General features: G+C 27.4%; 4 protein-coding genes across 6 annotated transcripts; 1 reads left to right on the top strand and 3 right to left on the bottom strand.

Moving 5' to 3' along the window:
• Positions 1 to 3,356: 3,356 nt before the first annotated feature.
• LOC112690425 (rabenosyn-5) lies at positions 3,357 to 5,965 on the bottom strand. The gene is made up of 9 exons (XM_025564439.1): positions 5,690 to 5,965; positions 5,516 to 5,608; positions 5,311 to 5,451; positions 5,078 to 5,239; positions 4,744 to 4,966; positions 4,591 to 4,674; positions 4,358 to 4,513; positions 3,693 to 3,792; positions 3,357 to 3,606 (listed from the first exon to the last, which is right to left on the bottom strand). Exons 1-9 carry the CDS (start codon positions 5,832 to 5,834, stop codon positions 3,382 to 3,384), a joined length of 1,329 nt encoding a protein of 442 aa, XP_025420224.1. The 5' UTR covers positions 5,835 to 5,965; the 3' UTR covers positions 3,357 to 3,381.
• A 1,188-nt stretch (positions 5,966 to 7,153) lies between these two features.
• On the bottom strand, positions 7,154 to 8,135 carry LOC112690348 (28S ribosomal protein S28, mitochondrial). Its single transcript, XM_025564352.1, has 3 exons — positions 7,732 to 8,135; positions 7,549 to 7,670; positions 7,154 to 7,355 (listed from the first exon to the last, which is right to left on the bottom strand). Exons 1-3 carry the CDS (start codon positions 7,975 to 7,977, stop codon positions 7,214 to 7,216), a joined length of 510 nt encoding a protein of 169 aa, XP_025420137.1. The 5' UTR covers positions 7,978 to 8,135; the 3' UTR covers positions 7,154 to 7,213.
• A 226-nt stretch (positions 8,136 to 8,361) lies between these two features.
• Positions 8,362 to 11,995, top strand: LOC112690336 (integrator complex subunit 9). Of its 2 annotated transcripts, none has more exons than XM_025564335.1 (12): positions 8,362 to 8,490; positions 8,562 to 8,753; positions 8,827 to 9,032; positions 9,090 to 9,291; positions 9,354 to 9,487; positions 9,560 to 9,853; positions 9,930 to 10,062; positions 10,136 to 10,238; positions 11,037 to 11,239; positions 11,298 to 11,486; positions 11,558 to 11,737; positions 11,805 to 11,995. In XM_025564335.1, exons 1-12 carry the CDS (start codon positions 8,482 to 8,484, stop codon positions 11,925 to 11,927), a joined length of 1,968 nt encoding a protein of 655 aa, XP_025420120.1. In that variant the 5' UTR covers positions 8,362 to 8,481; the 3' UTR covers positions 11,928 to 11,995. The 2 variants fall into 2 exon arrangements, with proteins under 2 accessions (XP_025420120.1, XP_025420127.1); XM_025564342.1 differs by having other exon boundaries at positions 8,362 to 8,501.
• A 43-nt stretch (positions 11,996 to 12,038) lies between these two features.
• Positions 12,039 to 15,445, bottom strand: LOC112690327 (exostosin-1). 2 transcript variants are annotated; one of them, XM_025564324.1, is made up of 9 exons: positions 15,221 to 15,445; positions 14,935 to 15,106; positions 14,386 to 14,827; positions 14,082 to 14,326; positions 13,693 to 14,014; positions 13,369 to 13,617; positions 13,034 to 13,294; positions 12,304 to 12,557; positions 12,039 to 12,236 (listed from the first exon to the last, which is right to left on the bottom strand). In XM_025564324.1, exons 1-9 carry the CDS (start codon positions 15,228 to 15,230, stop codon positions 12,056 to 12,058), a joined length of 2,136 nt encoding a protein of 711 aa, XP_025420109.1. In that variant the 5' UTR covers positions 15,231 to 15,445; the 3' UTR covers positions 12,039 to 12,055. The 2 variants fall into 2 exon arrangements, with proteins under 2 accessions (XP_025420109.1, XP_025420099.1); XM_025564314.1 differs by having other exon boundaries at positions 14,935 to 15,445.
• Between the last annotated feature and the right edge of the window lie 1,107 nt (positions 15,446 to 16,552).

Genomic DNA, 16,552 nt, shown 5'->3' with positions numbered 1-16,552 from the left:
TTTTCAACTTTTCATACATTTTAAGTTTTGTCATTTTTTTCATAATAAAAGTTTTCATAAACTACTAACAAGTCGATAATTTCTTTGTCGAAAAAAGATAAAAAAAAGTCAATAGGACTTACGTCGGACATAGTTTCTACTATATCAGGATTTATCCCAGTAGTATTTATATCAGGATTATAAATAATGTGACTATTAAGCCGTGAATCAGAAAAATTATCATCCCAATTATTACCAATGGAGTTACCATTAGCCAATGAATCACATTCCTGAATACTTTCTTCAAGTTCACTTTCAGAGGTCCAGTTTGGATCATCGTTAGTGCCATCGTAATCCGAACTTGAGTCAGAATCTGATACCTGCAGCATAGTTTCTATTTCGCGTCTATTCATTTCCAATTTTAATATTTTAACAATAAAATACAGACAAATTTGATTAGCAGAACAAAATTACACAGCGCAATGAAATTACGAGTGAATTTCTATACATAATCAGTTATTACGAACAGGTATTCCCCAACCAATACTAAAATAAATACATGTTTGAATGAACGATAACAAAAATGTCCCATTATCTGGTTATTATTAAACTGTTTTATTATATTTCATGGTGATTTATCGTGTACATTTAATGGCACACATGGCTCTGCAGTATAAAATTAAGTGCAAGTAATACTGCAGGGCCGCGTGTACCATTTTTGAGACATGTTAAAAAAATCATTTTTTGGTGTTAATAACTTACATTAAAGCTATTCAAATACTTAAAGCATAAATTAAAAATCTTACTTTTGTTATTGTTTTAGCTTAGCGAAATTGACAAACATTGTAACAAATGTTATGCGTTACTTGGAAATACTATAGTGTACCATATCTGGTACACGTGGCAGTTAACCTGTTAAGCGCTTATAAGAAAAATTGCGAATTAAATATGTATTATAATAATATCATAATATAAATCATTATAATTATATGTACAGTCGTTGCCAGATAAATTGAGACGGCGGCGGCGGCGCGATAACGGAAAACCAGTGGTCCTCCGTATTTCAATATTATTACTGAAAATATATCAATAAATCAACTATTGTTACAAAAAATATTTTACGATATTAATTTCAAATCATATATTCTGATAATAATTTTTTATTTAAGAACAAAAAGTAGAAATTGTAAAATAATATAATTAATATAATAATAACACATAATATTAATAATATGATGAAATAATAACAACATCTATATGCATTATTATAAACAAATATTGTTGATACGACTGAAGTGCTTGCGCGGTCAAAACACACCGGGTTAGGTTAGTTGTTTTTAGCAGTGTAGGGCAACCAGAACGGGAGAGAGAACAGAAAATTCTGCAGACAATTTTTTGCACTAAGCCGGGTTCGAACTGGTAACTGCGCGCGTCGTAGCTAACTGTAAGACTTGCATCACATTATCAGCGACTAGTTTGGGCTACACTTAATGAAAAGCGCCGCCGCCGCTGTCTCAATTTATCTGGCAACGACTGTACTTACTTGTATTTCTTTGTCGTTGCCCGTTTGAATGTTTGATAGGTACTATTCGTAAAAAATAACTAATATTTGGTATTATATTGATTATTGAAGAGTGACGACTGACGACCGACAGTCAAAAACCAAAAAACAAACTAAGAATGATAGTAAATCAACAAACTTTGCCGTAATTATTAAGATTTTCTATTTTATCTGTCGATTGCACCGACACTACGATAAGATAATATCATGGCAATTCCAGACTAGCGTGCAGCCGCCGCCGGCCGGTCATCATTGAAACCCGTGTATTATATATAGATAAATATAGAATAATAATATATTGTGTACAACATTAGATAGGATTATAGATACTCACTACTCAAATTGCTTTTATATGTCACTATAGTATTGTTTTGAAATGTGATATCCATCTTTCGGATTTATTATTGATTGCCAACAACTAAAACAATTTAATACAACGAATTTTCCATCATAAAAAAATGCCGCCCCAGTTTCATTGAAAATGTTTCCGCCCTTAGGCAATGGCCTAACCTGCTTATGCTCTAGCGACGGGCCTGAGCACACATCAATGTTGAATCTTGCCATTCAGTAAAATCGATCAAGTAGGTACATATATAAATATGTAACCAAAGGAAGTGATATGGCTGTAATTGGATTTGGTAATTGTAATTTGGAATTCAAATGATGAAGTAACCTAATACCAAATGGGCTCTTAAGATGGCTATGGTAATAAATAAAGGAATTGCATTATATGCATAAGTCAATGATCTGTTCTTATGTAATTTTTACTATGAAGATTAGGTATTAATATTTATGAAAAATTGTAATAAAAATATTGAAAAAATATTTTATATTATTAGTTTGTAGGATATTATACTATACCAAGTGATTTATTATGTTTAGGTTCTAAAATATTAGTGCTTATTTGTCAATAATTTTAGCATATTAACAGAAAAATGGTATACAATAAATTATTTTACTAATTAAATGTATTTATTAATATTAATAAGTATATTAATCATATTTTTGGGTATCAAATTCTGTTATTCAATTTATAATCTCATTCTTCTCTTATTTACATTACAAATAATAATTGAAGAGCAAAGTGTACTTATTTTATAATTTATATTATTGATTCAAATTATTTGATAATAATAGTTAAACTAAAAACATTTAAATTAGCATTACCTAAAATGTATTATTTTATTTAATTTAAATTTTTTAAAATTGCATAAATATTTAATGAATCACTTTGTATATTTATCATTTTATTTATGTAAAATAATTTAAAAATTTAATTTTAAATTCAATTTTTTAAAGTTAAAGAAATATTATTAAAAAAACTAAAAACATAATATCAACTTATGTTGTAATCTAATAAATATTTTAATGTGTTTTTTTATGTATATTTTTCAGATGTACAAGTACATAAATGAGTACAACTGTGGATGAAATGTTCCCTGTGTTACCAATGTAAAAGTTAGATCATCACCAGTTAATTTACTGACATGATACAGTTCCAGATTCTGAAAAAATAAATTTACCATTCCTTAAATTTAGTTGCGCTTACAATTTTAAATTATTAATATATTTATTTAATATTTAACGTAAATGATTGTCTAACTGATTATTTTTTTGGTCTGTTAATTTTATTAATTTAATTTGTTGTTGTATTCACTATTATAAACTTAACTTTAATACTTAAGAGAAACACAGAAAAAAAAAATAATGACAATAGTTTTTTGCGATACATATATAAGTATAATAATCACCTAGCGGTTATCATATTTTTTATGTAAATTTTTATGATAATTATTATATTTATCAATTTTATTGGTCTAAAAATACATAAAAATATTTGATCAATTTTCTGGTATGTTTCCAATATTATTTTGCATTTTGAAATATTCTTCGTTCAACTCTTGTAAATTCTTTTCAAGACTTGCAACTTCATCAAATCGGTAAGCTTCTTTGGCTTGTTTGATATAGTTCCTAATGATGTTCATCTGTTCCACCATTGGATTGTCAGAATTAACATTTGCATTTGTAACAGGACTCCAACCATCCTCGAGTTTCAATTTCACTTCCTATTTGTGCATCAAACAGTTTATAAAGTACAAAATAATTAATTTTGAAGACTATAAAGAAAAGAAAATTAATCAGTTTATATTACATTTTTATATTTATTATGCTGTTTGAAATCTGATCGACTTGTTTGAGTATCATTAATACAAGATTCTTGAACATTACGAAGACGTGCTTCAGCTGCTTCACTAAAAATGTAATTTTATATTTTTGTTTTTATTCAATTTTAAAAGAGAAAGGTTATTTAGACTTCAAAAATTTTTAAACTTAAAACACAATTAGTAATTAAGGAATATCACAATAAATGTTTAAAACTTATAACTTATAATTTATAATAAAATAAATATAACTATTTTTATTTCTTAAATAAATAAGACTCAGATATAACTATAGCTTAGTATGAATATTTCTTTCAATTTATATTAAAATTCTTTAACACTTTTGCTATAGCAAAAAAAATGATAATATCTCAAATAAAGTTTAAAAATTGATAATTTATAGATAAACAATTCATTATTTTTACTATGAAAAAATAACATTTTTTCTATCATGTGAAAAAAATATTTATAGCACATTTGTTTTAATAAACCTTATGCCAGTTAAACCTGCCATATTAATTACTAAAATATTATTTGTACAAGATACAGCCATTTAAGCTATTTATTAAATATAATTAATTTATAAAATATTTGACCAATGTTACAAATAACAGACACAGCAAATGTGTTAATTATAAAAATGGAAATTGTATACCGTTTTTTCTGAGCGATATCTTCAATTTCTTTAATAGAAGGAAGAGCTGGTATTGCAATTACTGTAGATCGAACATACTGAATCATAGCCAATTTAATATTTTTAGAAATTACCTTCGATGAATTTGAAACACTTTCCATCTTTAATATTCGGTTACTGAATAACAGTTCAGTTAAAGTATCAATATTGATCAATATAATTAAAAAATATGTGATTAATATTTATCTTGTTACCTAAGGACATCAATTGCTTCTACAAGCTTACCAATATTACTTCTTATGTTATTAGCTTCAGTAAGATAAGACAATTCTCCTTCTCTGAAACAATTACCAAAAGTTTTGTCTTAAAATTTTTATTTAAACTATATTCAATATTAAATATTATACTTTAGTAAGTTATATGTTTGATTAAATTTAATCAACAGGTCATTATCAATTTTATTCTGGCATTCTATGATTTTATCATAACAATCACATAAAGGTGGTTTCTGATCACGATACTTTATTTGCTCTCGATTTTCCAACACTTGTCCACAATGAAAACAAAGACGAAAACTTGGTAAATTCATTGAAGCCATTTGATGTTTACTTGTTTCATTTATTGTTTCATCTACCAAAATAAAATATAACTTTTTTATAACTTAACTTCCATAACGAGCAAATGTTATTTAAATTTTTTATTGTAAATTAATTGATTAAATGTTTCAGAAAAAGTACAAACATGCTTTAGACAACGATAAAAAACAGCTGCAATCGTGACAAATTATAGAACCACACAATCTACAATGATGTTGTCGCCTGGTTATATTGAATATTTTGGTACAATCTGGACATCGTGGTACATCTTTACCATCTAACCACTGAACCGTAGTTTGTTCATGAACTACATTATAGGTAGATAAATAATAAATTTCATTTGATTCAAAAACTCACTACCAAGTAAAAAGAATATACCCTTTCGTTTATTTGGATCCTGAGGTAAGTTGCAAAGTAACTTTTCAAGTCGTACAACTGTTTTATTAGTTTCCATAACAAAGTGTTCAACCCATTTATTACGACAGTTCTTGAAATACTCAATATGAGACCTAGATGCTCCTAAAAATGTGACAAGGATTCAACGATTTTAATACTAATTAAATAATGAACAATTTCAACAAACCTATTTCTTGTGGTTCCCATACAATATAATGTCGTTCTTCTTTTCTTATAATATCATTTTTTAAAATTTTTTCTTTAGCTTTGCCAAATAAATCTATAAAACCAAATAAATATTGTTTTATATATCATGGTCCAGTTGTCAGTTGAATAAAATTTTCAAATCCAGACATCATACCTTTGAATGATTTGACTAGATCTTGATCTTCACCATGAGCTTCTTGGAAATGTAAATATAACTTAAGATCTAAACCAAAGTCTACTTTACATATAGGACATAAAAATCCTTCTAAAACTATGTTATCCTCAGAAACTTCAGTCATAATGAATATAATTAGTTAAAATTTATAATAATTGTACAAATTTTGATTGAGGAGTGAGGACATAAACAACTCGTTATCAATAAATGTTCATGAACAAATACAGATAACAATATTTGATAAGAATTTGTACAATTAAAAAACTATATAGTTTAAGCTTTTTGAAAACAATACTATTATTTATCATTGACACTGAAGTGTTAAGTTTATTGCAGTTTACATGTACTAAATAAGCACTCATTTTAATTTGATAAATGTAACGTATTCAAATTTAATTATATTAAATAATATAATAAAATTGAGTCATAGGCTTATGAAAAATAATATAATATGCAGTGGCGCCCACAAGTTTTCCATGAACCAGTGCAGTTATAATTATAGAGAGCCCCCAAATTTATTTTGGTCTAAGTCTATACGACTATATTCATTTGATTGAAATAATATTTTTTCCAAATGCATGTTTACCCTAAATAATTTTAAAAAAATTGCAAATTCCTGTACAATATTTTTTTTAATAGGGGTATGAATTTAAATTTTACAAAAAAAATAATCTTCACCGGTTGATATTGCTCAGGACAATTTTTCAAAATATATCTATTACTTTATCATAATTTATTTATATATAGTATATATAGTTACCAAACATATTAACATAATAGCATATAAATCTTGGAGCAGCTTCCTGAGCCCTGCATCAACTACAAACACAATCAACATTATTATAGTTACCTATATTAGTTATTAAACATTATATTTGTTCGCATATTTGACACTGCCAACTCCTTACGTTTTATTTAACGATCTAAAGATTCAGATGAATAGTTATGCATTTATAGTGTTTGCTCTAGAGACCAGAGTGGGGCCCCCAAACGTATATAGGCCCCGGGATCCATGAGAAATCAGTCCAATCGCACTACTTGGTAATCTATATGAGCGCCACTGATAATATACAAATAAAATCAATGCACCTTAAATAACATTAATCAATAAGATACTACTATATTTAATTTAAAATTATTAGTACTAATAAGTAATAACCCATCATGCAACTCAGTATTTTATATTATTATTAAATATTGGAATCTAATTAATTATTTATTATTTTTATATATTTCAATATTTTAACAAAATATTACATGCATAAGTTTATGTAACATTTTTATTTTTCTAATATATATTATCATAAAGTCAATATTTATATTATAAAACATGCTATAAATATAATTAAAATTATTTCTTCAATAACTTGTGATGAAATAAAAACAATTAATTTATTAAATTCATACATTTTTTTTACAAAGATTTAATTAAGAACAAAAAAGAAAAATCACTCAAACAGTATAATTGTACGAGAGTTACAAAAATAATATTTAACACAAGTTCTAATATTTTACTGGTTTATGGAGACCCAGAAGAATAGCATCTGCTTCAAGTAGAGTTAAGTCTTTCTCGGAGCCTAAGAATCTGGTAGCTAATTCTAAAGATTTGATTCTTAATCTTACTTGTGATCCTCTTATGTAAGAACTAAATAATAAATAAAAAGTTAGTAAAGTATATTAACAATAATGATAAAATGTATTTAATGTAAACCTTTAAGTAACTTCTAAGTATAAAATATTATATTATTTTTTTGACAAAGTTTAATCACTATTCTGTTGTTTTAAAAATTAAAAGTACAGAATACAATTTTTCCCACAGAAAAAATTATTTAACTCACTCAGGATTTCTAACCGGTCTTGTACAAACACAATGAAATTTCCATCCAAAATCTATGTACAAATCATTATCAACCACATGAAATATTGTACCAACCACTAATTTACCCTCCGGATCTCCAAGCTGTAAAACAAAATGACATTTACAAAGGCTAATTAAATTATTTAATACTGATGATTGTTACGTTTATGAAATTCGAATTTCTCAGTAACACTTCAAAATCTTGGTCCTCTTCTACAGTCTGTTTGTTTTCTTTAGTTTTTTCGTAGAACTCAGCAAAAGCTCCTGGTTTGAGAGACGTTTTGTCCTGCTGCTCGTCTTGGCTATAATTTCGATCTAATCCTACCGGGGATACTCGTAGTTTTGTTGAAATTATTTTCGATAACGACGTTCCAAAGTTTCGAAAAAATATTTGACACGTGCTAGCCATGGTAAAGGAAAAACTTTTCGATGGTATTTGTTATTGAATTACTAAAACAAAATATGTTGATCTTGTACAAAAAAAAACTTAGGTGAAAAATGTATTATCAAGTTATCAGTTCAAAACTCAATAAATTCCAAAATACCTATCTACAATCACACATTCGGCACGCGGATGAATTCTCCGATTTATGTTAACTTCTCTACGGTGATAATAATTATTAATACGTTTTAGAGTTATTACCACGGCTTGTGTACAAAACCATAGGGACTAGAGATAAGGGCACCAAACCGCAAATAGGTTCTAACTTCTATTCGAACTTAAATAATAAATAATAATAATTAAAAAGACGATTTTTATAACAACAATAAGTTATTAACATTCATATAACTTTTGTATTATAAATTATTTTACTTTGATTATAATTTAAGAGCAATTTAAGAAAATTTTACTTTTTATATTACTGTTATTTCGTGTTACCTTATGATTACACTTTGAACAGTTTCATTCATCATGAAAGTGGTAGAACTTCAGTTAATTATTTGCAAAAAACATAAAATGACTCACAAATCTTATTCTTTTTTAATTTACAGTATTGTTTAAGCGAAGATCCAAACAAACCATGTTTTGTGATAAAATTGAAATCTGTTACAATTATGTTGGACTGCGGCTTGTCAGCGCACAGCGTTTTGAATTTTTTACCTTTATATCCAATACCAGACTGGAAGCCTAACAAAGCAGCTGCTTGGATACCTAAGAATTTCTCTGACCCACAGATTGAAGGGGTACAGTACAATTTTTATTTATTATTAAATTAAACATTAGTGTCCTACAATGATATGACAATTAAATTATTAGGAGCTTAATGAATGTATGGCGAATCAAGTACTAGTGAATTCTGCACCAGAATTCATGACACCGCTAACAAAGTTAGTTGATTTTGCTGATATTGATGTTATATTAGTATCCAACTATATGACTATGTTGGCTTTACCATTTATTACTGAAAACACTGGTTTTAAAGGTGTTGTCTACATGACTGAACCAACTTTACACATTGGAAAGTAAGATATTACAAAGTTTAGTTTTTATAATTTCTACTAGATATTTATTATTTTCAGATTATTCCTTGAAGAGCTAGTAGATTTTGTTGAACAATCACCAAAACCTAATGTAGCTAAATATTGGAAAGAAATCTTACATTTACTTCCACCACCGTTGTGTAACAGTTTTAAACCATATACATGGAAACAGTTATATAGTCTTGCACAAGTTCATTCTAGTTTAACAAGAGTGCAAATGATCAGTTATGATCAAAAAATTGTAAACATTTTATAATTAAATTGTTACATAAAAATAGTAGATAATCACTGAATTTGGTTTAGGAAATCACTGGTGCTTTGACTGTAACAGCTGTTAGTTCTGGTTATTGCCTTGGTAGCAGTAATTGGGTTATATATTTGGAGAGTAAGAAATTGGTTTATGTCAGTAACACCTCAACATTAACAACTCATCCTAGGTATTATTTTTTCAGTCAAATAAGAGAAAAATTTACAATGATAAATGATTTAATTTTTAATTTTTATAAAAGACCAATGGATCAAGTGAACTTAAAAAATGCTGACCTTATGCTACTAAGTAGCTTAACACAAGCACCTGCTGCTAATCCAGACTCTATGCTTGGAGAACTTTGTCTATCAGTTGCTGTTACACTTCGGAATAATGGCTCAGTCCTTATCCCTTGTTATCCATCTGGTGTAGTTTATGATCTATTTGAATGTTTATCATCTCATTTGGAGAGTACTGCTTTAGGACAAATTCCTATGTATTTTATTTCTCCAGTAGCTCATAACTCTTTAGAGTATTCCAACATCCTTGCTGAATGGTTAGTAAAAATTGAATAATACTTACATAGTGAAAAATACTTTAAATCCGACTTATTTAACATATTTACTGTTAAGGCTATCACAATCTAAACAAAACAAAGTATACTTTCCAGAAGAACCATTTCCACATGCACAATTAGTCAAATCTGGACGTTTAAAACATTTTAAACATGTGTATACAGATGACTTATGGAATGATTTAAGACAAGTAAACAAAAATTTAATAATTCAACATTATAATTAACATTTATAATTATGTTTATAAATAATTCAATTATTAGCCTTGTGTGGTGTTTTGTGGTCATCCAAGTTTAAGATTTGGCGATGTAGTACATTTTGTAGAATATTGGGGTACAAATCCTCTGAACACAATTATATTTACAGGTAATTAAATTTATCATAAACATTAAATTAAGAATCTTAAAATATTTTTTTATCTTCCTAAAGATTTATCAATGCGTACATATTCTTCTAAAATCATGCCTTTAATTTCAGTCAATTGAAAATAATCTTCAATATTCTTGACCATTGAGTTTTGAACATTTGCTATTTTTTTATTTATTTTATTTATAGTTGATATATGATTATGATCTAATATTTTCGTATTTGTAAATAGATTCAGAATCTAGAAATATAAATAACAAGGTTTTAAAGTATTTTAATTCCATACATTAAGACTGTTTGTTTAAGTCAATACTTGGTTTAATGAGGATCATTTATCAGTTATAGCTTGTATAGTATTATTTTTTATATACATTTTAATATTGCAAAAAGTGTTGGAAGAGTGGTTTTTATACAGATTTTTTTGAAGAAATACTTTTTTAAAGAAAATTGATTTATTATTATTATTTTATTATTTACTTTTTAATAAGGTGCCTTCGTTAATATACTATCACACGTCTTAAGATTCAGCAAATGTGTTTAAAAATAATTTACAATGAAATTCATAATTTAGTAATGTTAAATTTTCTATAAAATATGTGTTGTTGTTATTACAAAATTCTTACCATTAAATTAATTTTTGTATTTCTATCACTGAGAAATTGTAATTCATTCTCAATATTTGTGTTCTTGTCTATGTATTTTGATATAATTGGAATTGAATGATGCATTTGAAGAAGATATGTTATTAAAACAATGTGTTTTCTGAAATTAATTTTAATGAATAATAATTTATTCTAGAACCAGAATTTCCATATTTAGAAGCTTTAGCTCCTTTTCAGCCATTAGCTATGAAGGCTATGCATTGCCCTATTGATACAAGTATGAATTTTACTCAAGCCAACAAAATGATTAAAGATCTTAAACCAGCTGTACTAATTCTTCCTGAGCGTTATGCGTTTCCAACTAGCTATAGTCATAAAAATGAATTTGTTATTGATCAAGTATGTTTAAATAAAATATTAATAAGTATGACACTTTGTAATTGTATTATTATTTTAGACTGATAGAAAAGTATTAACTATAAAAAGAGGAGAGGTATTATCAGAAAAACTTGATATTAAAACAGTTAATGTACCATTTTCCACAGAGATGGTAGTAAGTGTCACACTAAACGAATTACAATCTGGATTAAAGGCATCCACATTCACTGCTGTTTTAGACACTAAAGATAATAAATATAAATTAGATGTAAGTTGTATTTAATTCATGAATTTATTATTGTGTACAATTTTTTGAAAATATATTTTATCAAAATATAGATTTTGCGAGATAACATATTAGAAAATAAGTCAACTGAGCCTTATCTATTAGAAACATTATTTAAAAAAACCTATGAATATGGACAACTTGATATTGATAGATTTCTACGAGCTCTAACAAATGAAGGAGTGAGTGATCCTAAAATTGAACACAATGCACATGGATACACAATACATCTTGTAAGTTAAAATTTTTAAAAACTACTTTTTAATATCTAACTTATATTTTACATCGACTTGTTCATAGAAATCAGAAGATACATTAATCCAAGTTGATGATAAGTCTACTCACATATTTTGTGAAAAAATGGACAAGAACTGGAGACTTAAACTTAGAACCATTGTTATGGACTGTCTTGATTCTTTTTGAATTATAATAATTATTTGATAAGTAATATTCTCATTTTAAAGACTGTTATTTTCATTATTTACTATATGTGTTGTCATGAAACTGTAAGTTATTATTTTATAAATAGTAGCCTTCAATTTAAAATTAATTTAATTGGTCACCAATTCAATTTGTTTGTATTTTTTTCGAAAGTTTGAAACTGGATCCTTAAATAAGATTGGATCAAACCTTACACTTGATTGAAGGAGTGGCATGTAACCAAAAAGTGCAACAAATGTATTTAAACAAGTTTGTCTTTGCATAAAATGGTCAGGATCATTCCAAGGCGATCTAAAATATAATTTTTTTTATACCAATAGACATAATATATTATTTAAAAAAATAATGTATTACTTACTTTGGCATGCCATTGCTAACTTGCTCTTTATAGTGTTTTCTTTGTGATACTTTGATTGGTGGACGACGAGTAACATGGCTAACTAAAAAATTCATGAGTATATCTTCACAGTTATGTGATTGTTCAACAGTTTTAATTAATAAAGGACTCAACCATCGAGTGTACAATGTATTATAGTACTGATGATAGAATGCAGCTCCTGTGAGTATTATTGAATATTCATTTGTCCATTTTGATGTATATAACCAAGAGTCCTGTTAAGTTTTTTTTTTGCATATTAATGTAAATACCATGAATTTCAATTATAATTACATTATTTTTGTAATACTTCTTGAAATACTCATTTTAAAATTTAAACTAAGATTATGTATGGTATATTGCAGTGATTCATAGGTACAACATAATAAATAAAAACAGTCATCATACATGAAAACAGTGATTGTTTAAAAGGTTTATTCCTGTCATATAGCTAGGCAAATTTCTAAATATTAATCAGCAATCATAATTAGAGTTTTAAAAGCATACTTTTATACTTCTAATAAAAATAAGATTAAGTTATTTAATCTTTGATTTAATAATATAATAGTATAACAAAAGTTAAAAATGTTACATACTAAAAATTATATTTTGAATTTATAAAAATGTAGATTTATATACTATGATGTTAATTGATTTTAAAAAAAAATGTAAAATATATACATTATTATATATGTATAATTAAATAATTTACCTTGCTATTGTCCCAATAGTGTGATCTGGCTGGAAAGCCAACAATTCGATCAGGAAATGACTGCCATATATGGAATGCAAAATCAATTTCATCAGTAGTTAAAACTACATCATCATCTAATGACAATACGGCTTCAGTCTTAATAAATGGTAATGGCTCAAATCTGCTACAGCCATTTCCAGACGATATTAGTATTTGTATACCAGCAATTTTTTGATAACCACTTTTACCACCATTATCAGCACACAAATTAATAATAATCTAATAGAAACATGTAAATGGTTATTTGAATTGTTTTATTTGTATTCTGAAAAATAATATCTCAAATTATTTACTTGAGTTAGGTATTTGCTAGCAACTATATTTCGAATTAATCGATATAGTGCTGTATTAATACTATTATGTTGAGAGAATATTACTACAGTAAAATTGGAACTAGGTTTTTTACCAAGAAGATGATAATTAAATGGCATATTGAAATTAAAATATTCTGTGTATGAATGTTGTGAGACTAGAGCTCCTGGAGATGTGTTCCAAACAACACCATCACGAGATTGCAATTTAGGTAGACGCTCTTTAATTATCTAAAACAGAAACAACATACAATAAAATAATAAAAGCTAATATTAATATAACAATAAAACTTCAAATAATCTTACCTCAAAAGTGGTAAAAACAATCTTTTCAATTGTATTGAAATATTGTTCCCACAGAATTTGTGACTGTTGTCTCAAAGCAAATAGTTTAGTGTCTGATATAGAATGAATCACTTCAGGCACCTGAAACAACAGCCTCTCATCGGCCCATATCACAGCTTTATTCCAGTCTATTACTTCGTCAAAAGGTAAAGCCCAATTATTAGACAGTAACACAGGTATACAACCAGCTTGTAAGGCTTCTAAGAATCTGTATGATCCTAAACGACGTCCTCTAGGAACTAGACAAAATGTTGAATTCTTAAGAAGTGATGCATAATCATATCTAAAATAAAAAAAATAACATTAAAATAATAATTTAATGAGGATATAGAATTTCAAACATTAATTACTTTTCATATAATGAATTATCAACATCACATCTCTCATCTTGAGCATCTTTCCAATTTTTTCCATGTTTACATGTTGTTACTACAATTGTATCATTTCCGTTATGTAAGTGAAAAATAGAATTCCGAGTCTCTGACCCAATGCCAAGTACATACCGTTTTCCTTTGAAAGCCAGTTTATACTTTTTAGTAATAGGGTATGTGTTTGAACGAACATATCCAGGTTCTCCACCTCTTTCTGGATGTTTCTAATAAGCAAAATTAAAAATATTAAATTTATTGAATAAAACACACTTTATTTATTTACTTTATGAAATAATGGAAATGAAATATCAAAACCAGGTCTCATATTTGTAACAGACATACTAGCTTTAGCTAGTATAGCGTCACCAGTATAAAATCCAAGATCATCTTCATTATAATCAGGCCAAGAACCAGAATAAAGATTAAAAATTATATGGTTACGGCCTCCATTCCAATGTCTAAGTCTTTGAATTTTCATAGGAATATTACGTACATAGTCTGGTGATAAGGGATCCCGATCTAATGTATCTATAGCAACCACAAATACACAAGCTTTAGTGTATTCATCCGTGTAATAACGGGACTCTACAATAATATCCAACATTTTTTGATACAAAACACTACGGATTGAATTTATCAACCCATTATTTTCCAATTCAGATAATGGATATACAAATACTTTGAAATCTTTGTCACAGTGAGAAGAGTCAAAACATGTTTCCATTCTGTAAACATAAAACATTCAGTATTAAAACTTATGAGCTTATATTGCAATTACTATTATATTTATTATATTTTGTTTTAGTTTTAATAATAACAATCTCTAATAAACCTGCAATTTTTATTGGTTTTCCGATACGATGAGTGAAATAGCATCTGATGTCTAGTCTCGTAGATTTTAAATGCTGGAGGACGACCAACTTCCACATTTTGTTGCCAATCATCCATAAATGACGGTAGATCCTCCACATCATCTATCTGGTAGGCCAGATGAAGAAAATCATCTGAGTTTCGATTAGTTTTCAGTAAGCACATCACCAAAACAAAAAATGCAATGAACCACAGCAATAGGAAACGTTTCTTCGCCTGCATAGTTTGAAATCAAAACAAATCTTTACCATTAATCATAAATCATTTAAACTATGGAAAACGGATGTTATGAAGTTTCCGGGAGAGAAACAGTAATACTGTAATAAGAGACGATGTGCACTTCGACCACAACATAGCTTTTCAAACGACCAAAACTTGAATCGTGAATCAATAGTATTTCACTATTATTTTTAGTTTTAAATTTTATAAAATTACATGTAAATATTATCTATCAAAAATATTTATTTTGAAATTACGGGACATTAGGATTGATAACAGAGATACCAGCGATAACCATGGAAAAAAAACCAAAATGTTTGGAAAAGATCACCACCTACAGGCTGCAACATTGTACGGACTACGAGGGCCAATTAATACGCGCGGAACGCAGACAGCGTCGGCGGCACGGTTCACGAGGCCTGGCACAAATTTATTCATTTTCTTACCACGGGGCTTTTTGTAATAAATTTGAAGAAAGCTGGCCAGTAGGCCAATTGATTGCCACCCCTTTTTTTTGGATTTTTGCATGATTTTTATCAATTTTTTTTTAGTAGCCTAAAACATTTTTTCTTAAAAATAACAAGTAATTATTGTCATATTAATAGTTTATATTAATAATTAATTCGTGTTAATTAATTTTTCTTCTTATATAACCTAAATAATATCAGATAGGTAAACTATATATACCTATACGAGTTTAGGTGACGCGCGACGTAGCGAGTGTACGCTCAAAACTTCGTAATCCCATCGATAAGGAAACCATTATAATTGTATGTAATTGTAGCTTGTACAGTAGTATTTTATTTTTATAGTTTCTAGGTATTCGGGTATTTCGATATCATCATTCTCATATTATTTACAGAATATTTTTCATTAACATTTTGCAGTCATTTCCGATTTTCTTACTGTATGCATGCTAGTTCGTTTTGTGAATTCAGTATCTAATTTTTTTATAATAGAAGCTAAAATAATAAAATAATATAATAAATAATAATAATAAAATAATAATTTTTGTATAAAAACGTTTTTTTTTTTTTGCTTATTTTAGTACTTCTAGTGCCAGTTCCGTCTTTACCCTATGGGCACGTGCCCAGGGCCCCCATCCAAATGGGAGCCCCGAATAATCGAAATTACAATTTTAAATTGTAAGCTGTAACGTATTAATATTTAATACGACCATCTATAAAAAAATAATTCTAAATTCTAGAAAAAAAAAATTTGCACATTTCACATGGACGCGTATCGCGTACGCGCGCGTTTTTAGTTTACATTGATTAAATATATATATACGCATATATATTGAAAGCTAGGTAAATGGCAATGTTAAAATGTTAAATAAATAATACTTAATAATTGTGTGC

This window comes from Sipha flava, unplaced genomic scaffold (assembly GCF_003268045.1).
Source record: "Sipha flava isolate LNK unplaced genomic scaffold, YSA_version1 114_pilon_pilon, whole genome shotgun sequence".
In the NCBI taxonomy this organism is placed as follows: Eukaryota; Metazoa; Arthropoda; class Insecta; order Hemiptera; family Aphididae; genus Sipha; species Sipha flava.
This window is presented reverse-complemented; position numbering and strand designations above follow the sequence as displayed.

Bases quoted from the DNA above. Each gene is read 5' to 3' on its own strand.
- LOC112690425 (XM_025564439.1), bottom strand. From the start codon at position 5,834: ATGACTGAAGTTTCTGAGGATAACATAGTTTTAGAAGGATTTTTATGT. The intron at 5,609-5,689 runs GTATGATGTCTG...TTGGTTTTATAG, and splicing joins TCTAGTCAAATCATTCAAAG to ATTTATTTGGCAAAGCTAAA. The intron at 4,514-4,590 runs GTAACAAGATAA...ACTGTTATTCAG, and splicing joins GAAGCAATTGATGTCCTTAG to TAACCGAATATTAAAGATGG.
- LOC112690348 (XM_025564352.1), bottom strand. From the start codon at position 7,977: ATGGCTAGCACGTGTCAAATATTTTTTCGAAACTTTGGAACGTCGTTA. The intron at 7,671-7,731 runs GTAACAATCATC...TTTGTTTTACAG, and splicing joins GAAATTCGAATTTCATAAAC to CTTGGAGATCCGGAGGGTAA. The intron at 7,356-7,548 runs GTGAGTTAAATA...TTTATTATTTAG, and splicing joins AGACCGGTTAGAAATCCTGA to TTCTTACATAAGAGGATCAC.
- LOC112690336 (XM_025564335.1), top strand. The intron at 8,754-8,826 runs GTACAGTACAAT...TTAAATTATTAG, and splicing joins CTGACCCACAGATTGAAGGG to GAGCTTAATGAATGTATGGC. The intron at 11,240-11,297 runs GTATGTTTAAAT...TTATTATTTTAG, and splicing joins ATGAATTTGTTATTGATCAA to ACTGATAGAAAAGTATTAAC.
- LOC112690327 (XM_025564314.1), bottom strand. From the start codon at position 15,194: ATGCAGGCGAAGAAACGTTTCCTATTGCTGTGGTTCATTGCATTTTTT. The intron at 13,618-13,692 runs GTAAGATTATTT...TTTCTGTTTTAG, and splicing joins TTGTTTTTACCACTTTTGAG to ATAATTAAAGAGCGTCTACC. The intron at 13,295-13,368 runs GTAAATAATTTG...TGTTTCTATTAG, and splicing joins CTAGCAAATACCTAACTCAA to ATTATTATTAATTTGTGTGC.